Here is a 22,649-nt window from a genome sequence, read left to right on the forward strand (position 1 = left end):
CAGAGTCAAACTCCTCCCATACAACCATCTCAAGACCTGCTTCCGTCTCCTCCCCCTGGGCCAACCAGTCGGAGTCCAAGCCTTCTCGGATCCGAGCGACTTTGTCATGCAGATATTGAGCAAAATCCTCGGCCCTCCCCTCCAGGGGATCCCCCCCTCCCCTCAATTGAAGGAGGGAGCGGGTCACCCTGAAGAGGGCAGCCGGGCGATTATCTGATGACGCGATGAGTGAGGAATAGTAGTTAGTCCTAGCCACCCTCATCGCCACTAGGTAGGATCTAACATGTATCCTTACCTGTGTTCGATCGGATTCGGTTCGGCTGGCCCTCCAACTGCTCTCTAGGCGTCTTTTCCGCCGTTTCATCTCTCTCAGCTCCCCGGTAAACCAGGGAGCCAGTCGAGACCTACGTCGGGTCAGAACTAAATATTGTAATTTCCCTTTGTATAATCTAGAGTCAAAACTTCGCTTTATTTCATATTTTATTTCACCCTCCACTATAAAGGGACCTGGGGCAGTTCGAGGTATTGGTCTCAATGTTGACTCTACAACTGGCTTCAACAAACTGCAGTGAAAAACTGTGTGTATTTTCCCCAATAGTCGTGGGAGCTTTATTTCAATTGTGATAGGGTTAATAATCTTTACAATAGGGAAAGGACTAATAAATTTAGGTCCTAGCTTTCTACAAGATAGTTTTATCCTTAAGTATTTAGTTGAGAGATAGACTTTTTCTTCTATATGAAGTGGCTTCTGGGTGGAGCACCTCTTATCTGCTTGCTCTTTTTGAATTTTTGTGGCTTTGGCTAAGGCATGTTTGATGTTTGCCCAAGAACCTTGCAGCGTATTTACCCATTTAGTTAGTATTTGTGAAGAGGAGGATTCTTGAGGGTATTCAGGCATGGGAACATATTCCCTGCCCATAGCTACTTTAAAAGGAGTAAGTCCAATACTTCTGTGCGCCGTATTGTTGTATGCCACTTCAGCAAAAGGCAGGGGATCTGCCCTGTTAGTTTGCTGATAGTTAATACAGCATCTCGGTATTGTTCCACCACTGCATACACTCGTTCAGCAGCTCCATTTGTACACAGATGAAAAGCTGAGCTGAGCTAAACCCCTGGGTGGACCTGATCAGCTTCATGAACTCCTTCCAGAATTTTGCAATGAACTGGATTCCTTGGTCTGATATGATTCTTTTCAGTGTTCCATGGAGTCGATACATATGTTTTAAAAACAGCTTTGCCAGTTTCTGAGCAGAGGGAAGACCAGGGCAACCTATAAAATAAGCCTGTTTTGAGAAAACATCAATGACAGTCCAAATTACAGTATTTCTGCTATTTTCAGGGATCTCTACAATGAAGTCCATTGCGATTTCCTCCCAGGGCTGAGATGGTTCCGCTACCTGCTGTAATAGTCCAGGGGGGGTTTCTGGTCTTTTTTTCATGGCGGCACAGAGGGCACAGCTCTTAACATAGCTTTCAATGTCTTTTTTCATTATGGGCCACCAGAACTGCCATCTTACTAAGTGTAAAGTCTTTAAGAATCCAAAATGACCGGCTTGCTTGGCATCATGGCTTCTTTGCAGGGCTTGGACTCCGAGATTGCTGGAGCAGTACAATTTGGAAACTTTCCATGTTAGTTCATCTTTATAGGTCAACAGTTGTTTATTGTCTTTGAACCAGGGGTCGGACTTCAGTTTGGTTCTGAGTTTCTGGGTCAAGCTGGTGTCGGAGTCGATGGATTGGTTTTAGTCTTGATGTCTAGTGGTGACTTGAGAGGCTTTTTGAGAGAAGGGATGCTAGCATTTACCACTTCCTCTCGATGGCTCTTGTACTGTGGCATTCTAGACAAGGCATCAGCTAAGAAGTTCTTCCCTCCAGGAATGTACTTGAGAAAGAAGTTAAAATGATTGAAATGTTGTGCCCATCAAACCTGCTTGGGGGATAATTTTCTAAGAGCTTCAAGGTTCTTATGATCAATCCACACTTCAAAGGGTGTCTTATTCCCCACATAGCAAATGCTTCTTTCTCCCATACAGCCCAATGCCTCTCTGTGTCAGTAAGTTTCCTAGAGGTATATGCACACAGTTGCAGTTCTCCCTTGTTGTTTTTCTGAAGAAGAACTGCACCCATTGCCACATCATTAGCATCTGCTTGGATGATGAACTGCCTCTCGGGGTCAGGATGTTTGAGGACTGGTTCTCCCGTGAAAAACCTTTTGAGCTGTTCAAATGCTGTTTGGCATTCCATAGTACATTTTAAAGGCTAACTGGGGTGGGGTTTTGCTCCTCCTTTACCTGTCTTCAAAAGTTCAGTAATTGGTAAAGCTATTTTTGTGAAGGAGGGAATGAATTGCCGGTAAAAGTTAGCAACCCCCAAAAGCCCTGCAGTTGCTTATGAGTCTGAGGGGGTTGCCATTCTAGAACTGCTTTGACTTTCTCTGGGTCAATCTCCACTCCTTCATTCGAGATTTGTACCATAGGTAGTCAAGGTGTGATTGATGGAATTCACATTTAAACAGTTTGACGTAGAGGTTTGCTTTAAATAATTGTTTAAGCACCTAATGAACCAATTTGACATCTTCCTCCATTGTTTCTGTAAAGATGAGAATGTCATCAAGATAAACTAAGACCCACCTTGTAGAGGTAGTCGTGCAACACCTCATTTATCAGCTACATAAAGATGGCAGGAGCCCCCTGGAAGCCAAAGGGCATCATTTTGAACTGGAAACTTCTCAGCAGGCAATTAAAGGTGGTTTTCCATTCATTATCTTCCTTAATTCTTACTCAATAGCAAGCTTCACACAGACCCAGTTTAATGAATATCTTCCCCTTTGCTAGGTGAGCTAACATGTCCATCAGGGAAAGTGGGTACATGTTCTCCACGCTAACAGCTTTTAAGCCATCTATGCACAATCTCAGTGTCCCATCTTTTTCCCCCTTGAATAACACCAGGGTGGCTAGGCATGGTTTTGCTGGCTGGATGAAACCCCTAGCCAAGTTTTTGTCAATGTATTCTTTAGTTTGTTCATCTCTCTGGGGGTCATAGAATACATCTTTGGCTTAGGGAGTTTTTCTCCCAGTAGGATCTCTATTGCACAATCAGTAGCTCAATGAGGGGAGAGCACATCACATTCCTTTTCATTGAAAACCTTGGCCAGATCTTGATATTCCTTAGGAATAAGTTGGACCCCGGGCAACCGCTCAGCTGCAATTTTCAAAGGCTCAGTCAGTCCGTGTCTGGTTTCAGAGACAGTGGATTTCCTTTCCTGACCATCATGAGTAGGAGGAAGGGGCCCCATTCCTAACTTCATGGTTCTCACCCCATTTTCCCACCATATGATAGGTCGCCACTTATCTAGCCAAGCCAAGCCCAGGACTACAGTCTCAGTCATTTTTGGGATCACCACAAACCGGATAATCTTTCAATGCTGTCCCATTTCCAGTCATACTAGCTCAGTTAGGTTGTTTCAGGTGACCCTCCAATTAACGACCCATCGACCTGCTCATTTCATGGCTAGGAAGAATCACTTGGCTCAGATTCCTAATTTAAGCACTGTTTGGAGGTTGATTAGATATCGAGTGCAGCCTGAATCTATTAGGACTTCTAATTCAGTTTGGGGCCCTGTTTTAGGTGCTATAAGATTAGCAGGGATGGTGCTATAAGATTAGCAGGGATGGTGCTATAAGATTAGCAGGGATGGTGAAAGGAGGGATGGCTTAACTTACCATTGGATCATTCTCGCCTTCATCGTCACTATCATACGGGGCTGGTAGTTGATGGTGTTCAACCAGAGTTCTCTCTCTCACCCATGGGGTGGTGGAGACTTCGACAGGTTGGCTTTGATGTACGCAACTTGATTTCTTACAACCTCTCCATTGTGGCTTTTTCAGTTTAGATGTGGTGGTTGGGGTGCTCTTCACCTGAAGAGCTGGCACTAGCCATTCAGCTGCCCAATGCCCCTGCTGGCCACACTTGACACCTCTCCTGGTTTCACCTGAGATTCAATTCAGGGGCGCTGGGCTTCTTGTAGTGCTTGAGTTCGATGTCTAGGGTCATGCCATCCAGTACCACTCACAGATTTATTCAGGAATCCCCTGATAGGTACATGCCTGATACAGGCCGTGGTCCAATCCCTCCTTAAAACAGTGGACGAGTAGCAGATTACAGAGGATTATTCTGCCTGTGACTCTTTAGAACTCTTGTACAAACTCCTTTGCCAGCCAGCCTCTCTGCTTTAGGTCGTGTATTTCCACTTTGGCTTGTAGGGCTTGGGACTCATCCTCAAACCTGGCTCTCAGCTCTTCCAGGAAAAGGTCTGTGTTTCCAAGCTTCAGCATGTCCTCATCGTGAAGACTGGTCACTGATTCTGCAGCTTCCCCCTCTAGTTGGCTGCCACTGTGTTCACCATCACTCTCTTGTCAGGGTAGGCAGGAGTGTAGAGATCCAGGTGGGCCCACACCTGGTTCATAAAGAACGCCAGCCTATCCATGTCCCTATTAAATGTAGCTCTGATTGGCGGTGGGTCTGCAGAAGCAGAGGTGCCCAGTGTGCCAGGTGCTAGCCAGGCCACTGGTACTGGGGCCATGGTTGAGGTTGAGCCCATCTCTGGAACCCTCTCGGTTGCCCCACTGGGCTTGCAGCTTGCTGTTGTTGTGGAGGGGCTTTGCCTAGATCCTGGGCTCGATGCTGCTACTGGTCTGGGAAGCAGGAAGGCTGCACAGGCTACGACAATTGGACTGGGTTCAGGCCTCGGCTCCTGTTGAGATCTCATTTCTTGCGATCGAAGTCACTTCTTTGACTTCCAACCAGTCAAACTTCTCCTTTAGCTTCTCGACCGAGTGCCCATGGACTGCTGTCAGGTACTTCTATCTCATCCCATCTGGCTACCCTCTTTACCCTGCACTTGGGCATGAGGGATAGAGGGCTATGGGAAGAAACCAAGGGGAACTCAGCCTCAACAGCCTTAGGGGTGCTTTTGTGCCGGAAATCTTCCTCTGTTCAATAAAGGTCCCAGACGGTTAGAGTTTCCTCCCACACCGCTGGCCTGTCAGACTTGTCCACACAGACTTTCAGTTGAGCCTAGGTCAATGGGGCTCTATCCCCAGTATGGGCAGCGTCCATATTCCATCTGCAGAGGTTGTGCTAGGATTAACAGTTGCTTCCCCTTTCTTCTCCATCCTGGAATCCTCCCTGAGTCTTTACCATCCTCCCAAAAGAATCTGGTAGGCGGTCGGGGCTCAGGAGCCCAGAGATCACTCTTTGATAATCTTCTATCTTAGAGCAGTAGAAAGGTTTTTGGAGAGTTGGTTTAATGTCAAGGTTCCGACTAATGAAATCAAATAAAGCAGAACTCCGAGGCTTGAAGTTTCCTCAAGGCACATGTTTATTGGATACATAATATTGGCATAGTCAAAAGTGAAACCAACTCTAAACTTTCAGATTCAATGTAACTAGATGTAACATTCCTCTCCCCTCTACTATGCTATTGATCATGCTACCCAATGAAAGCAATTGGTGGGCTCTGTGATACTTCTTTGCTCCTCCTTCCAGCACCTGCGAGAATGACCCCTCCTTGTTTTCTCTATCAAGACTTTTGTTTTCCTTCCCCCTTTTCCCCCCAACCTAAGTGGCAACTTAGAACAACAAAGATGGCTTCAGCCAGGTTCGTTTCAGAAGTTGACACTTTATTTATAATCTTGGTTAAGTCATGGTCAGGGACTGGCAGCTGCTGTGTTCTTATTGTTCTGTTGTAGAAAACTATAGAGATGAACTTGAGGAAATTATTACATAAAGAGGGGTAAAACAAATCTTGAGAAGCAAGATAGTATTGAGAGATTCAGGAAAAATCCTCCCTTATTCACTGGGTTCTAACAGGGAGGGAAGGTAAAGCACAATCAGGCTTGCAAGATTTTGTTACTATAACCTATCTCAATAAATTAAAGTTCCATTCTTCCTGTGGTTGTTCTGTGAATACTGGGCTGGCCCTCCAGCAGCAGCACCCGGAATTGGGGGAGCATGTGATGTGGACTGCTGGACATGCCTACTTTGTACCATCTCTTTTTGGTTGGAGAGCAGGTCACCTCTGGTAATCTCCTCAGCCCCCTCAAGGGTCTTGCAGGCCCGCCCAGCACGAAGGACGTGAAGCGGTCAACTAGGAAGCCCCACGTAGAGGTAGTAGAGCACGCCCAGGCCAGCAGGCAAAAGGCCACCCCAATCAGGGAAATCTGGATCCCTATCGGCATCATGGCCGCTCAGGCCCAGCAGAGATTAGGGAGGAGGCATGCAATCCTAGCTTGGACTGGGGGCCATGGAGCCGATGGGGATCTGGCTTTACCCACCCAGGGTGGCCTTTGGCTTGCTGGGTGTGGACGTCCTCTACCACCTCTACTCAAGTTCTCTAGCCTCCTTTGTGCTGGGTGGGTCAGGCACTCCATGCGGTGGCGGCAGCCTAATGGATCTGTGCAAGCTGCTGTGCAAGCTGTGTTGGGTGTGTGAGGGGAACAGGCTCCATGCACAGGCCAAGGACAAAATCTGAGGGGGTCGAGATGACCGGCAGCGACCAACTTTCCAACTGCAAGCATGTAGTAGGCATGTCCAGGGGTCTGTATCATGTGCTTCCGCCCTCCTGCTTCCGCCCTACTTTGCCTGCTGCTGGAGAGCTGACCTAGTATTGGCAGGCTGTGGCTGGTGACGGACACTGTTGGCCCCATGTGCTCGCTGATCTCTGTGTGCAGGGGCCGATGGTGTCAGACAGCAGCCGCCCGGCCCCTGCCTCGCCTTGCCTTGCCTTGCGGCAGTGGGTTTCAAATAATTTAACAACCGGTTCTCTGCCTTGCCTTGTCTTCCCTCTGCCTTGGTTGGGGTGGGCTGCTTGGGGGGTCGGCATGATGTCCCAGTGAGTGGGGCAGGAGCTCCTGGTTGTGGAATTGCTGGAGGGGCAGAATGGTACGGTTGGGTCTCAGAATGGGGTGGATGCAGGAGAGTGGGGGACAGCAGGTCCCAGCTGGGAGAAGGTGAGGGGGTCCCACTAGGGGGACGGGAGGGCCAGGATGCCTCCACAGAGGAAAGCTGCACCTCTGCCGGCCGAGCCTCTCATCCACACCGCAGTCACATAAGATTACATAGAAGGGGCGCCAGAAACAAAAGAAGTTTGTGGGACAAAAAAAAAAGTTCAATCAATCAATTCCAACTTTGCGAGATTTTTTTTTTTTTTGCAAGAATTTGGAGTTGATTGATTGAACTTTTTTTTTTTTAGTCCCACAAACTTCTTTTGTTTCTGGGACTGCTCATGGCAGCAGAGGAAATGACAGAGGACCGTGTCGGAGCTGGAAAGAAGGTACTGAATGGGTCTGATCAGGGGCGAGATGGGGTGGCGTTTCTGCACATCAACCGGTTCTCCAAACTCATAAGAAATTAGCTACCATTTCTACCGAACCATGCAAACTGGCTGCATCCCACCACTGCCCTGGATCTCCCCCAACTCTGCCTGGCCCCCATAGGCATCCCCCCCAAGAGCAACATTGAAGTGGCTACGCCCACCCAGTTTGCCATGACCATCGCAGCCACGCCCACCCAGTGAGCCACCCACCACGCCCCCCTGAGGGCATCACAATGCTGATGCGGCCCTGGCACTTTGCGATAAATAAGTGGGTTTTGGGTTGCATTTTGGGCACTCATTCTCTAAAAGGTTCGCCATCACTGACCTAAGTGAAAAGGTTACTGGACAGAACTCTGGCAAATTACAAAATAACTAAAGCCTTTATTCTAGCATTGCCCATCAAGGGCCAAGCCTCTCCTGTTCAACATTTATATGAAGCCACTGGGTGAGATCATCCGTGGTTTCGGGGTGGAGTTTCATCAGTACGTAGATGACACCCAGCTCCACCCCGGACCACCCCAATGATGCCGCGGAAGTGATGTCCCGGTGCCTGGAGGCCGTGCGAGTCTGGATGGGGAGAAACAGGCTTTGTCTCAACCCGTCCAAGACCGAGTGGCTGTGGTTTCCGGCGTCATGTCATAGCCAGTTGGTTCCATCTCTGGCTATCGGGGGTGAGTCATTAGCCCCCGCGGAGAGGGCCCGCAACCTGGGCGTCCTCCTGGATGCTCGGCTGTCTTTAGATGATCATGTGACGGCCGTGGCCAGGGGGGCTTTTCATCAGGCTCGCCTGATACGCCAGTTGCGCCCCTTTCTGGATCGGGACGCCCTACGCACANGCCTTCTCTGTGGCAGCTCCTGCCCTCTGGAATGACCTACCCCCCCGACCTACGTACAGTTGCGGACCTGCGCCTTTTTCGCCGAGCCCTGAAGGCCCATCTATTCCGTGCGGCCGGCCTGGCGTAGTTTGATTATGTTTTAGTGGGGGTTTTGTATGGGGTGTTTTTAGAACAGGCCTGTTATTTAATTTGATTTTAGAACAGAAACTTGTGGTATATAAATTTAATAAATAAATAAATAAATAAATAATAATAATAATAATAATAATAATAATAATAATAATAATAATAATAATAATAATAATAATAATAATAATAATAATAATAATAATAATAATAATAATAATAATAATAATAATAATAATAATAATAATAATAATTTGCCTCACAAAAGAGAGTGGTTAGTGGTATTTTTTTTCCTACTAGCTAGTGATAGATAGGAGGAAAAGGAAGCTAGGAGAGTCCACCAATTACTGCCCTTAAATTGTACCACAGTTAAGCTATGAGAATAGGACCACTCAAAAGTCTCATTACTGAGGTAGATTAGAGTTTGGCCATTGGGACAATGCAAATTATGCTGGCATACTTTTCTGCCAACTCAAGCACTAAAGGAATGCACATTAATGTAACCATGAGGAAGAGCCCCTACAGACAAATTTGTGGAAACTACTAAGAAATGTTCTGCAGTTTGTTAAGATTCAGCATCAGGTCTTCATTAAAGAGTAAAAAAAAATTCATTATGAATTGTTTGGACCTTTTTGCATCTAAAAAGTACTTAGTCCTTAAAAATGATCTTATAAACTAAGTTAGATTGAGCAATGGTAACTTGTGACTTTGCAGAATGATGAGACAAAAAGAAAAATATAAGAGAGCACTGGTGCCTAACTGGAAATTATTTGGAGATTAAGATACAGAGAGAAAGAGAATGAAAGTGAGCAACTATTATATTAAATGATCAGCTGATATCTGGCTTTTGATTAAGCAAAATTCTAATTGTTAGCTTTTGCGAAAGGAATGAATCTAGACCATTTTTCTGCAGCTTATTTCTCAGAAATGGAGACAAGGGGAAACACCATGCTGACAATGTACTGATAGTAAATGAGATTAAATAAGCATGGCAACTTACTGTCAGCTCCCTGCCTTCCCCCTGGTGTAATTCAATTCAAGCACAAGCAGTGACAGGAACGCACAGGGGCTGCCTCTGTCACCCCTGCTGAGGCTTGGAATCTTTTAACATCTAAATAAAAGTTTTTAAACTCCTGCCAGCAAGCTGGCATTGGGCACATTAATGTTAATATTCATAGTGGCAGATTTCTCTCCATGTCCCAGGCCTACTATGGTAATTATAAATGTGTGCTGCAAAATGACATTTAAATTTGCAGGCCTCAACACAAGGGGCATGGGGATAGAATTCAATAAAGTAGTCGGCAGTAATGCAAACCTGGTCCTTCCAAGAGGGAAGCCAAAAGAGGCTGAGACTGAGTTTGAGCTTGGCAAATGTTGACAGCAATTCAAAATTGTTTTGTTTTAATAGTGGAGCGGGGTGGATTTCTGCTCAGGAGTGGGTCTCTAGTAATAGTCATATAGTGCTCTGTTGTGATTAGTGCAAACATCAGGCTGAGCTTGCTAACATCTGGAGGCCATTGTCCAGCCTTGACTTCTTTTAAAAGAAGACATCTGACTTCCCAACATCTGCTAAGAAAGTGTGGGAACAAAATGAAATGATACAGCTAAGTCTGAACAAGCTTTGCAGTATAACTTTTAATAATGCTTGTAATGCCTTATAATGAACACACAGTTACTATAAAATAGGGCAGACTACAAGGCAATCTTTGTGCTAATGCTTTCTACTTATCAGTGTCACCAATTGTTTTATAAAGTATCTTATCATGAACAATCTAGCAGTTTAGACTTACAGCTTACATAGACAGTGAAAAAAACAGTTTGTATGAGGTTCTTTTAAACATTTTGAAACATTCATATCGTATTAGCATATGTGAAATATCAAAACACTTGAAGATCAGCCTATTGCTATGTAGAACAAAAGAAATAGTAATGGAAATGCAACAGCTCCTCTGCTGTTATCACAAGATTGTGTCATGCTGCTACCTAGAAGGATTTTCCAGGAGTACTCACTTCATAATGATTTCTAGATTTCTTTGCAGGTTTCATTCAAATGTTGAGGCTTCTCAACGCAATTTATTAATCATTTTAAAAACTGTCCTACACAATTTTTAACCATCTGGCACTATCTATTTGCCTACTCCCAATAAATATACACAAATACCTACAGCCCAAAATGATGTGTGTATGTATGTCTATATGGGAGAGAGAGAGAGAGAGAGAGATGTTTCTCATTTTGTGAAGAAGTATGAAAGTTTTTTTTTTTCCATTTCATTGCACTGTAAAAGTATGAGGACAGTACTCTGAGCAATTGACATGTTGAATGATTGGCAAATAGAAAGATTGCTGATGGAGCAGACCTCATTTCTGTTCCTTGTCCAACATAGGTGGGAAAATTTAGGGCATGACTAAATTCTTAGGGGATGGGAATTATTAATTGAAGAATTATAGTATTAATTATACTACAACCTGCAACTATATTTAGAACTATTGTGAAAAGTGCTTAATTAAAAATATCTTTCCTAAATCAATGCCGTTTCCCTGTGACTCTGTAACAATTGCTTTTTCCAACTAATTAATTAATTTGAAATATTTAATTATTCATTTGCAAATGAAAAAAAATGCTTCCCAACATTTACTAATTACATGGAAAGGCAGGGTGCTAGCAATTTATTTTCTTGAATGCATGTTCTTTTGGAGGGATTATCCTGCGCTAGTTAGAGGAAAAACTGATTGGTCATGTTATTGCCTGCCTTTTCTGAACAAGACATAAGACCCCTTGCTTATTTCAAGGATAGCAGAAACAAAGACAATTGAAGGTTGACTTCAAATTAGTATATGAAGGATTTGTATGATGAAAAAGGAATGAAAATTGTACTTTATGAAAGTTTCTCCAATTTACACGGCAGATGATTCTGGGAAAATGAATGGGATGGTTTTGCAAATTTTCTCATATAGTTCAGTCTTCTTCAATCTGGTGAATTTTAATTTTCATCTTATCTAGCCAAAACTGCTTTTCATTTGCAGGTAAGATTTTGCACATCTTGAAGCCATTGATTGGGAAACACTTATTTAGTTCCTATATTGTTAATATAGGAACTATTGAATAAAATAGCAAATATCATGATGGGCCTGAGTTGACTGTGATCACAAATTTGAACCCGGATATATAATATATAATATTATAATATATTTATATTACATTAATTCTGTATTAGAAATTTATAGTCATATATCAGAGGATTACTGAGAACAAATTTGAATGAAAACTGGTCAATCTCCCCTTTTTTTGTTCCACACTTGGATGCTTTAATTGATTTTAAGTCCTCATTTTCCAACCCATTGTTTCAGCCTTCCTTTTTAAATAATTTTTCTAACATCCCACCTTTTTGTTCTGTACTTCTATGACATTGCAAGATATCCCAGTCAAACTCATGTTTTTTAATCAAATTGTTTCTCTTATAAAACCTGCATCAGTTTGATATTTGGTGAGAATACTGTAACAGCAGTGGTTCAACCAGTGGCAAGGAAGACATACTGTATATAGAAAGTGGGGAAATTGTTTACTCATTCAGTATAAAAATCTGAAAATTTAGACTAGACTAGACTAGACTAGACTAGAACAGAACAGAGCTGGAAGGGACCTTGGAGGTCTTCTAGTCCAGCCCCCTGCTCAAGCAGGAGGACCTATACCATCTCAGACAAATGACTGTCTAGCCTCTTTTTAAAAATCTCCAGTGATGGAGCGCCCACGATTTCTGAAGGCAAGCTGTTCCACTAGTTACTTGTCCTCACTGTCAGTAAGTTTCTCCTTAATTCCAGGTTGCTTCTCTCTTTGATCAGTTTCCAACCATTGTTTCTTGTCCTGCCCTTTGGTGAATAACATGACCCCCTCTTCTTGGTAGCAGCCCCTCAAATACTGGAATACTGCTATCATGTCTCCCCTATTTCTTCTTTTCTTTAGACTAGCCAAACCCAAGTCCTGCCGCTGTTCTTTGTATGTTTTAGTCTCCAAATCTTTAATCATCTTAGTTGCTCTTCTCTGAATTTTTTCCAAACTGTCAACATCTTTTTTGTGATTTGGTGATCAAAATTGGCTGCAGTATTCCAGGTGTGGTCTTACTAGAGCTTTATAAGCGGTACTAATACTTCATGTGATCTTGATTCTATGCCTCTGTTTATACAACAAAGGATTGTATTAGCTTGTTTGGCTGCTGCTGCACACTGCTGGCTCATAGTCAAGTGATCATCCAAGGTCCCTCTCACAGTTACTGTTTTAAAGCCAGGTCTCGCCCAATCTGTATTTGTACCTTTGATTTTTCCTGCCTAAATGTAAAACTTTGCTTTTCTTCACATTGAAACTAATTTTGTTGGATAGGGTTCATTGTTCAAGTTTGTCAAGAACTTTTTGGATCCTGAGTTTGTCTTCTGGGATGTTGGCTACTCCTGCCAGTTTGGTGCCAGCTGCAAATTTGATGGGTTCCCCTTCTATTCCCTCATCTAAGTCATTGATGAAGATATTGAAGAGTATTGGGCCTAAGATGGAGCCTTGTGGTACCCCACTGCTTACTTCTCTCCATGTGGATGTAGTGCTATTGAGGATTACTCATTGAGTACGGTTTGCCAGCCAGCTACAGATCCATCTGGTGGTGATGTTGTCTATTCCATCTTTTTCTAGCTTACCAAGGAGTAGGTTGTGGTCTACTTTATCAAATGCCTTACTGAAATCTAAGTATACTACATCCACTTCATTTTGCTAGTCTACTAGTTTAGTTATTTTATCAAAGAATGAAATAAGATTGGTTTAGCATAATCTGTTTTTAACAAACCTGTGCTGGCTACTGGTTATAAGTTTGTTGTTCACAGATCTATTTTTTGATTATCTTTTCTAGGATCTTCCCAGGTATTGATGTTAAACTGATTGGTTTGTACTTTCCTAGGTCTGTTTTGTTCCTTTTATTGAAGATGGGAATCACATCAGCCCTTTTCAAATCCTCAGATACTTCCCCATTGCTCCAGGATTTAAGAAAAGTGTGGTGCAATGGTTCTGAGATAACTTCAGAACTCTGGGATGTAATCTGTCGGGTCCTAGTGATTTATATTCATCCAGGTCAGATAGGTGTTCTCTTACCATTTTCTTGCTTATTTTAATTTTTGTTTATAGTTTGTCTTTTGCAGTGGTTTTTTTTGGTATGTTGGTCTATAGTTTCTTTTTGTGTGAAGATTGATGCAAAGTATGCTTTCTCCCTGTTGCCTGTTATTTCCTTGCCATCTTCTCTCTTTAGTGGACCTACAGTTTCCTTGACTTTTTTCTTGTTGTTAATATGTTGGAAGAAACTTTTTTTATTATCCTTTATTTCTGTTGCAAGTCTTTGCTTGTTCTGAGCCTTTGCTTTCCTGACTTCATCTTTGCATGTTCTGGCTGTCTGCTGATAATTGGCCTTAGTTATATGCCCCGCTTTCCATTTTTTATATTTGTCCTTTTTCTTTCAGTTTGTCAGAGAGATCTTTGTGCAGCCATGTTGGTTTCTTCTTGAATTTCTTATTTTTCTTTTTCAGTGGTATTGTGCTGGACTGGGCTTTTATGATGGCATTTTTCAGAGTTTCCCATGCTTCTTGGGTTGTTTTCCCCTTTAGGATTTTCATCTGTGGGATCTTTCCTAGGTTCTCTCTGAGTTTGTTAAAGTCAGCTCTTTTGAAGTTTAAGACAGTGGTTTGGTTGTTTTCTGTTGCTAATGTTTGCGTTATATTAAATTCCAGTATGACGTGGTCACTTTCACCCAAGGTTCTGGCAACTTCAACTCCCTCTATCACTTCGTCTCTATTAGTAAGAATTAAGTCGAATATACCTTTACGTCTAGTTCCTTCCTCCACCTTTTGGGTGACAAAGTTGTCAGCTAGGTTGATTAAGAATCTGTTTGATCTCCTGCTCGCTGCAGAGTTTGTCTTCCAGTTGATATCTGGATCGTTGAAGTCTCCCATTACTACTGTGGTATACTTCCTATATACATTTGTTAACTGGTTGGCAAAGAATTCATCTATTTCTTCTGATTGGTTGGGTGGCTTGTAATATACATCTATGGCAATGTCACTTTTTTTCTCTTTTATATTGACCCATATACATTCTGGATACATTTTATCTTTGATCATATGCATTTTTGTAGGTATGTAGTATTCTCTTACATATAGTGCAATTCCCCCTCCTCTTTTTGTAGACCTGTTTCTTTTGAACAATTTGTAACCATCCATCAGTCCATTCCATTCATGGATTTCATCCCACCAGGTTTCTGTAATGCCAACTATGTCATACCCTCCCTCATGTACTATTGCTTCTCGTTCAGCCTGTTTGTTCCCCAAGCTTTGAGCATTGGTATATAAGCATTTAACACTTTTATGTCTGTCCGTGGATATGTTTCCTGCATCTCCTGATTGTTGTTTGAGTTTTTCTTTTTTCTCATTATTGCCTACCTCATTATTGTATTTGTTTTCTTGGGATTTATGATTGGTTTTGGGTTCTAGAGATTCTAAAGATTGGTCACCCTTCCCCTCAGTTTTAATTTAAAGCCCTCCTGATGAGTTGGGCCAGTCTTTTTCCAAGTACATTTTTCCCTGTTTTCGTGAGGTGCAGCCCATCCCTTGCAAAGAGTCCTTTGTGTAGGAAATGCAGCCCATGATCCAGGAAACCAAAGTTTTCTTGGCGACACCAATCCTTTACCCAATGGTTTATTTCTAGAATTCTTTTTTCCCTCAGTGGGGGTTGGCCTTTCGTTGGAGTACTGATGAGAACACCACTTGTGCTCCTAGCTCCTTAACTTTATTGCCTATTTGTTTGTAATATCTCACTATTGTACTCAGGTTCTTAGTTGTGTCATTCGTCTCAATGTGGAGGAGGAGGAAAGGATAGTAATCTATAAGCCTAATTATTTTAGTTAGGTTCTCAGCCACATCTTTGATTTTTGCTCCAGGGAGACAACATACCTCTCTGGATTGTATGTCTGGTCTGCAGATCGATGATTCTGTTTCTTTGAGGATAGAATCTCCTATTACCAACACTCACCTTCCTTTTTTGGGAGCTGAAGTCTGGGGTGCTTTTCTGTTTATTTCAGGTGTGTTTGTTGATGTGACTTTTTTAGGGATATTTGAAGCGACTTTTTTAGGGATATTTGAAGTTGTTTCTTTGCTAAGTGTCTGTATGTTTTTTTTGAGGGGGAAGTTGTCGGTCTGCGTGTTTCCATCTAATGGTTGAAATTGATTGCTCAGTTTTAATGGGGCTGCTTCTGGTTGGGTTAGATTGGGCAGAAGGGATTGTTAGTTGTATGCTGCTTCTTTCTTTGAGTATTGTGTTTCCTTCTATGTGGGACATACTTCCGTTTGTCTTCCTCCAAGGATTTATCATTAGGGTGAAATCCTCTGGGAGTTATTTGTTCATTATTTGATTCAGTTTGGATATAGCTTTCTTTCGTAGATTGGGATTTAACTAGAGTTGCCTCAAAGTCTTGCAACAAAGTCACTGACTAGTTGGACTTTTTCAGCTCCACTTTACAAAAGTCATTTGTTCTCATGTAAAGTTAGTTGGGTTTCCCTGTAAAGAAAGCAGTTTCCAGAATTTTTCACACTCTTCTTTCCACGGCTCTAATGTTCAATCCTGAATATAGGCAGTGACTTACATGTCTCAGGAAATCCTTAGTTATGAAAATAGAATTAAGCATTATATATTTTGCTTGGGGAGAAAGAAAAGTTCCTATCTCTCTAATAAAAGAGCTGAGCATGGGGCAGAGTGGGGGAATTTGCACAAATGAACTCTTATGTTTGGCTGCTGCAGTTGTGCCTCATGCTCACCTTGAGACACATTTGCAAGGATTTATGTCCACCCCCAAAGTCATAAAACTCTAAAATGAAAATAGTTCAGTGAAGGAAGAAAAGAATAGGGAAGGAAAAATTTGACAACATGGATGAATTGGCATATTAAGAGAGACTGCTTAGCAAAACAAGAAGGAACCCCTTCTGGTAAAGGATTCATACTTTAAAGGCTAGGAAAATGGCCACTAGGGACATGCTCAGTAGCACTTTTATATAGTTATGGAGGAGGGAAGGATTGACTCAGTATAAATTAAGTAGTACATGGAGCAGTGCCAAGTTTCCAACACAATTCTAGTATCCTTTCTAGTCAATTGGCATCATGCTCCAGAAGGTAGAATTATTATCCCCCAGCATTGGAGAAGATGATGCTGGTTCTTTTGATCACTCTAACAAGTTCCTAAGTAATTTTGAAAGTTTCACTAATTTGTTTTATTAATACATTTGACAAAGTTTCATCATAATCATCATCATCATAATTTCCTTTGTCATTACCATAAGACAGGCACAGAGTAAACCAAACCACTATATTCTTAAAGTTTCCATTTGCCAAACAGATCCCCAAACTTTATCTTCAATTTTCTTTTATAATTATGTTTCAATGCCTAATTACTACTTTTTTTTGCTGTACAATCTATACTTTGCTTGTTTTTTTCTTATACTATTTATGCAGTTTCTGTTCTATTTCAGAAAAGCTAAATATCCTCGATGCAAATTTTATTATTTTTTAAAGTCATGTTTTCTTATTTCATATCCATAGGCAAATAATGTTATGTGATTAACAGTGTCATCATGCAAATGGTGAAATTGATTATACCAACATGTACATGTCATTTTGATTTTCATGCAATTTGCTATAGCTGGCATTGTAAACAGCACCTCTGTTATCTGTGTTCTCCAATTCTCATCCTCAAAATTTAATTTTAAATTTTTCACCTTGTTTTTCTAATTTTTCATTCATCCTTTTTATTTTGTCCAAAGTTTTATTTACGATTTTCTATAATTCATTCCTTCCTGCCCCCATTTCTCCTTTCTTCATTTTATCAGTTTCTTACATTTTCCTTGTCTGACCCAATTTTTGTTCTGATTTTGCTTTTCTTTTTTAATTGAACTAAAATATATTTTTGTTTCAGTTCCCTCCCCTTTCCACTTTTCTCTCTTATCTGACTTTTATATGAGGGCTTTGAATCAATATGGAAACAGCTCCAGTCCTGTGTAATTTCATGAAGTTAACTGGTTTTAAAAGTAAATAAGATTTGTATTTATGTGTATGTGTGTGTGTGTTCCTCTGTGTTGTTTATTTGATACAGAAGCAAAGCTTGTGTTTTTCTTAAAATGCTTTAACTCTGCTAGGCTTGCAAACAATCTGTTTTCTTGTTGGCAAGATTCACATTGTCTCCTGTGTCCTTGGCTCTCTGACTTCTGCCAGAATGCTATCCTTTTACTTTTAGAGGCTTGAAAAATAGTAAAGAAATTATACCAAGATTGTTTGGATATTTCTTTTTATATAAAAGATTCCTATCATAGTAACATGAATGAAAGGTGTGGCTACCTTTTTAGTTTTCATGAAAACCTTGATTTAACAGGCATTTGGTGGAAAAGATGTATGTCCCTTGTTCACAATTGCTATTTAAATCAGAGATTATATCAAGCCAAATTCATTTTATCACTGGCAAACCGAGCTTTCATTATATTTCTTTATACAGAGTAGGATTGAAGGGATTCTTGTTACTATGGAATCTGTGGTTGTTGAGGTGTGATATAAATGGAATGTTATTCCTGTTAAGTCATTTGTGCTTTCTGAACTTAGTTGTTTGCTTGCAGATGTTTTGTTTCCTGACTAGTAATTTCTTCAGCATAAGTTATCTAGTCAGGTAACAAAATATCTGCCAGCAAACAACCAAGCTCATTACTGTTTGTCAGTTAAAGAAATCATTGACTGGCTTATTCATATTTTCACTGAAGTTGATTAATGTAAAGTGCCAAGTTCACTTTATAATCTTTCTTAGGGATGGGAGAACAGAAATCCTGAGGTATGGAAGTGGCCTTGATGTCTTGTGACATAATCCCTGTTAGCTTTGAAAATGGAATTCTTTCCTCAATTGTAAAAAAAACGGGCCCTTATATTTTCATCTCTTCCCAAGGGTGATCCTGTTTCTCTTCTTTTTCAACATTCCTCCTTTAAAATATGAAGAAATACAATTATTATACTAATACAATTTTTGTTTCACTGTTAATCTGTGTTAAATCTGAATACTTTATGTGAACTTTCAAACTCCTCTATGAGCTTGTACTTTTTCATCTTTCTCATATTCTTATTAAATTTCTTATTTCTACTGCTGTTTCTTATCATTGTTCTTTTTCCTCTCATGACCTCACAAATATATAGTTCTCTTCATCTAAATATTTGTCTGGCCTCTTTAGTTCCACTTAAATAAATTATTAAAAGCTCATATTTTTTACCTTGTATTTCTCCCTTGCTGTTCATTTTATTATATTTTGCTTTCCTACTTCAAATACTTATTATATTAACTCTATTTGCTTTTTTTTTCACTCTCGCTACTTAAAATTTTCTCTTACCTTCCAGCACACATAACTTGAAAATCACAATTGCTATGGAAGGTGTCATAAATATAGTTTGGGAAGAATGAATTTTAGAAATCGGAGAATACATCATGTGCCATGTGAACAAGCCAACATGCAATAAATCAAAACAGCCATTAGAATCTGTTGTTAATTCTGATTATTTATTTATTAACTTAAAAGCCTGCCCAATTTATAAAGCATAATTCCATGCAGCATACACCAACAATAGCAATATTACAAAATGCCCCATATCAAAGCAACCAGAAATCAACAACAACAAAACACATATTCTGCATCTCTTAGGACAAACTCTTCAAACATTCTGGCCCCAATGCCAAGTCTTCAAAGCTGACAGCGTCAGGCTCAGTGGTGGGATTCAGCCAGTTCGCACCACTTTGGCAGAACCGGTAGCTAATTTTTTGTTGCCCAGACCCAGAATGGCCTTCCAGAAGCAGCATCCATACAGAGAACCAGTTGTTCACATATTTGAATCTATCAATAGGAGCCTCATATAATGGTCATTTCTTTGACTATTACACTTTACAGAAAATGAGTGTGCTTTTATTGCTGTAATTTTTTGCATATATGTAGTCTTTGACTTATGACCACAATTAAGCCTGGAATTTAGGTCGTATGTCATTGCAGTCATCAAGTGAAATGTCCACATGACTACCTTGCTCAACGATTGCAATCCCTACTTTCCCCGTTACACTTGTTAAGCAGATGGAGCAAAAGAGCAAGGAAATTCTTTTCTCCAGTTCAGTGCTGCAGTTCATCTGCCCTTCATGGAAAGGAATTCCATATGAAAATCCAAGCAGGAGTTTGGACAATCTTGATTATGGGGGCTGGCTGGAAGCACCCATGCTGCAAATGCTCTGTGCCAAAATCTTGCTTGGATTTTTGGAACAGACTTCTTAGCAGAGAGACTCTGACCTATGTGTGACAAAATCAATCTGGTGGGCAATGCTTAAAGAGAATTTTTATAAGATGATGTATACTTGGAATTTGTTCCCAGAGAAATTGTCTAGAATGCATAAAGTATTTGGAATGTTTGCTGGAAATGTGTACAATATGAAGAATCATTTTATCATATTTGGTGAACATGTAAAAAGGCCAAAATATTTGGATACAAATGCATGCATTAATTCAGAAAATATTAAAAGTTAAAGTACAGCTGAAACCAGAAACGTTTTGTCTGGGACTAAGAGACAAGTAGCTAGAAAAAGTAAAAAACATACAGAGTCACTGTATCAGATGGGCGACATAAAAATTTAATAAATAAATCTTTCCTTTAATACATAGGCTATCTGAAAATGTTCACCCTTTTTGCAGAAAATGGGACAGAATGATAGGGACCAGGACTACCCAGAAGTCTTAGTCTGAGTTGCTCCTGATCCATAAAACAGGGGCCTTCATGAGGCCCTACATAGTTGAGACATCAGACTTTCATAAACATGTTTCCTTTTCCATTTAATGGTACTATATATAATAGATTATTGATATATTACTAATTTGTTACATTTTGTTGATCCTTGGCATTTGGATCCTTTATGATTGAATGAGGCAGGTAAGAGGTATTCCAGAATCCAGATTTCATACTGGAATTTATATAAGAAACTACCACTTCTGGAAGTTATCCAGATTTCGTGCTAGGAGATTGTACTGAGCCTAAGGGTGGATTGAGAAAAATACTGATGACAAATTTAATTTTATATGATACCAAATCTCTTTTAAAGCTGTAATCAATATATTTCTATACTATTTTTTTTACTATTCTTCCTTCCAAGATGCCCAAAGCAGTTTACAAAGAACAATTAAAAGAACCTTAAATGTAACTATCAACAATAAACCAACAATCCTAAGAGTCAATAAAAATACAAAAATTAAAACAAGATTCTTTAAAAAAAAAAAGCAATTAAAAAGGCAATTGAAAAAAGGCAAACTTGTCCTGGAGCAATTGTTATTCTACAAATGCCTTGGTGAACCAAGATGTCTTCATTGGGCTTTCATTGAATGTGTTTGTTGGTGCTTAAGGCAGCAATTTTACACCATCTTTCTGAAAGTAAGTTTTGATAATACTACCAGTTTTACCTCAAGAATGAGTGATTTGTTATATGATTAGATGAGATTCTGAGTTATATAATGCCTAAGGAATTTCTAATCCAGCAACTCTCATTAAAGGTGCATTTATTAAAAAAATATGTGTATTTTTAAAGAAAATAAAGCATAAAAACTGACTAGCTTAATTTAGCAGAAATTCTAAAGTATAATCAATTCAAGCCTGAGTTCCATAGATGCAAGTGAACCAGATAGTGTATTGCTAAGCCTATAAGAAAAGAAACATTTTTAAAACTCATTGCTGACTTAAATACCATTTTAACTATGCTGACTTCCTCATATCTATCTTGACATCAGCATGAAAAGCGTGGCTGACTAGTGCAAACAGGAATAAATTATAGAATTTTTTCCCCTGTACTCCTTTCCTCCCAGTCATTAGTATGAAATGTATGCATTGAAAATTTTCTTTGGAAATTATGGTGAACAAAGGCCAGAAATACAGTCTTTAGGGCAGTAATTTAGCTGTCTGCAGAATTATATGGGTTAATCATTCCATGAGAACTTGTAAACCAATCAGAGCTCCTGATCAGCTCTAATTTCAGACCTGAATTTTAAGTATAGAGCTTTGCATTTTCAATAGTGTCCAGGCACAATGATATTATATTGACTAATCATCATGCTGTGTCAAAAAAAAAATTCTCTCTCTTTATCTTAGTCAGAAATAGATATTTTTCCAGTGTATAAATCTACCTTGTGTTGCACTGTAAGAACTTACACAGTGTATCACGTTAACCAATATATACCTTACTGTTATGTTACAGAAAAAATTATGAAAGTAATTACCAGCCTCATCATTTAAGCTTTGAAAATTTGGTAGTAATCAAGAATAGCTATAACATACATTGTTATGCATATAATTAACATACAGTTTTTTATTTATTTTTTTTTAATTTTTATTCAGTAAAAATTTTAAACAGCTCAGTAGCCATAGCTCTCTGGGCTGGTTACAACAAAAATAAATGTATTCTGTCTTGGGATAGCTGTCAATTTTTATTATTATTATTATTATTTTTAGATGAGAATAGTATACAGAAGGCTATTGAAGATCAAGAAATCATTTTAAAACAAGGCTATTTGGAAAAGAGAACTAAAGGTGAGCATTTACCAGCTAATTATTTATTTATTTATGTATTTATTAATCAAATCGATATGGCTGTCCATCTCATGGAAAATGATGCTGGATGGTATATAACAACCCAATAAAACCATAAATATGAAACAATTCTTACCTAAATTTATTATAAGTTAAAACATTGAGGACTATAAAATATAACAGAATAACAGAGTTGGAAAGAACTTTGGAGGTCTTCTAGTTTGACTCCCTGCTCAAGCAGGAGACCTTATATCATTTCAGAGAATTAATTGTCCAATCTCTTCTTAAAATTCTCCATTTTTGGAGTATCCACAACTTCTGGAGGCAAGCCATTCCACTGATTCATTGTTCTAACTGTCAGGAAATTTCTCATTTCACCTGGTTCCTTGCCATGGTAGAGCTTTAAAGATTAATACCAGCACCTTGAATTGGACCCAGAACAAACTGGTAACCAATGCAGTTCACCCAACAGAGAGTGAATAATACTTACAACTGCTTACCCTTTTGTATTTTGCACCAGCTGAAGTTTCCAGATACTCTTTAAGGGGTAAGATCCCTTGGCATAAGTAAGATACTTATCATCACTAAAAGCAACTGCTATTGATTTATGAATTCACATTTCTGTATTCCTATGTTGCCCATGCTTTAAATCTTGTAATTC

At 40.0% G+C, this 22,649-nt stretch overlaps 1 protein-coding gene across 1 annotated transcript in view; it reads left to right on the forward strand.

Annotated features, from left to right (window-relative positions):
- The window catches only part of SKAP1 (src kinase associated phosphoprotein 1), a 130,339-nt gene that overhangs the window by 44,974 nt on the left and 62,716 nt on the right, over positions 1–22,649 (forward strand). The window contains exon 2 of the mRNA XM_029283044.1: positions 21,911–21,988. Within this exon, the coding sequence (XP_029138877.1) occupies positions 21,911–21,988 (78 nt within the window). The remainder of the gene's footprint in view (positions 1–21,910; positions 21,989–22,649) is intronic.

The sequence above is a fragment of the Protobothrops mucrosquamatus genome, unplaced genomic scaffold (assembly GCF_001527695.2).
Source record: "Protobothrops mucrosquamatus isolate PMUCROS unplaced genomic scaffold, P.Mucros_1.0 scaffold10, whole genome shotgun sequence".
In the NCBI taxonomy this organism is placed as follows: Eukaryota; Metazoa; Chordata; class Lepidosauria; order Squamata; family Viperidae; genus Protobothrops; species Protobothrops mucrosquamatus.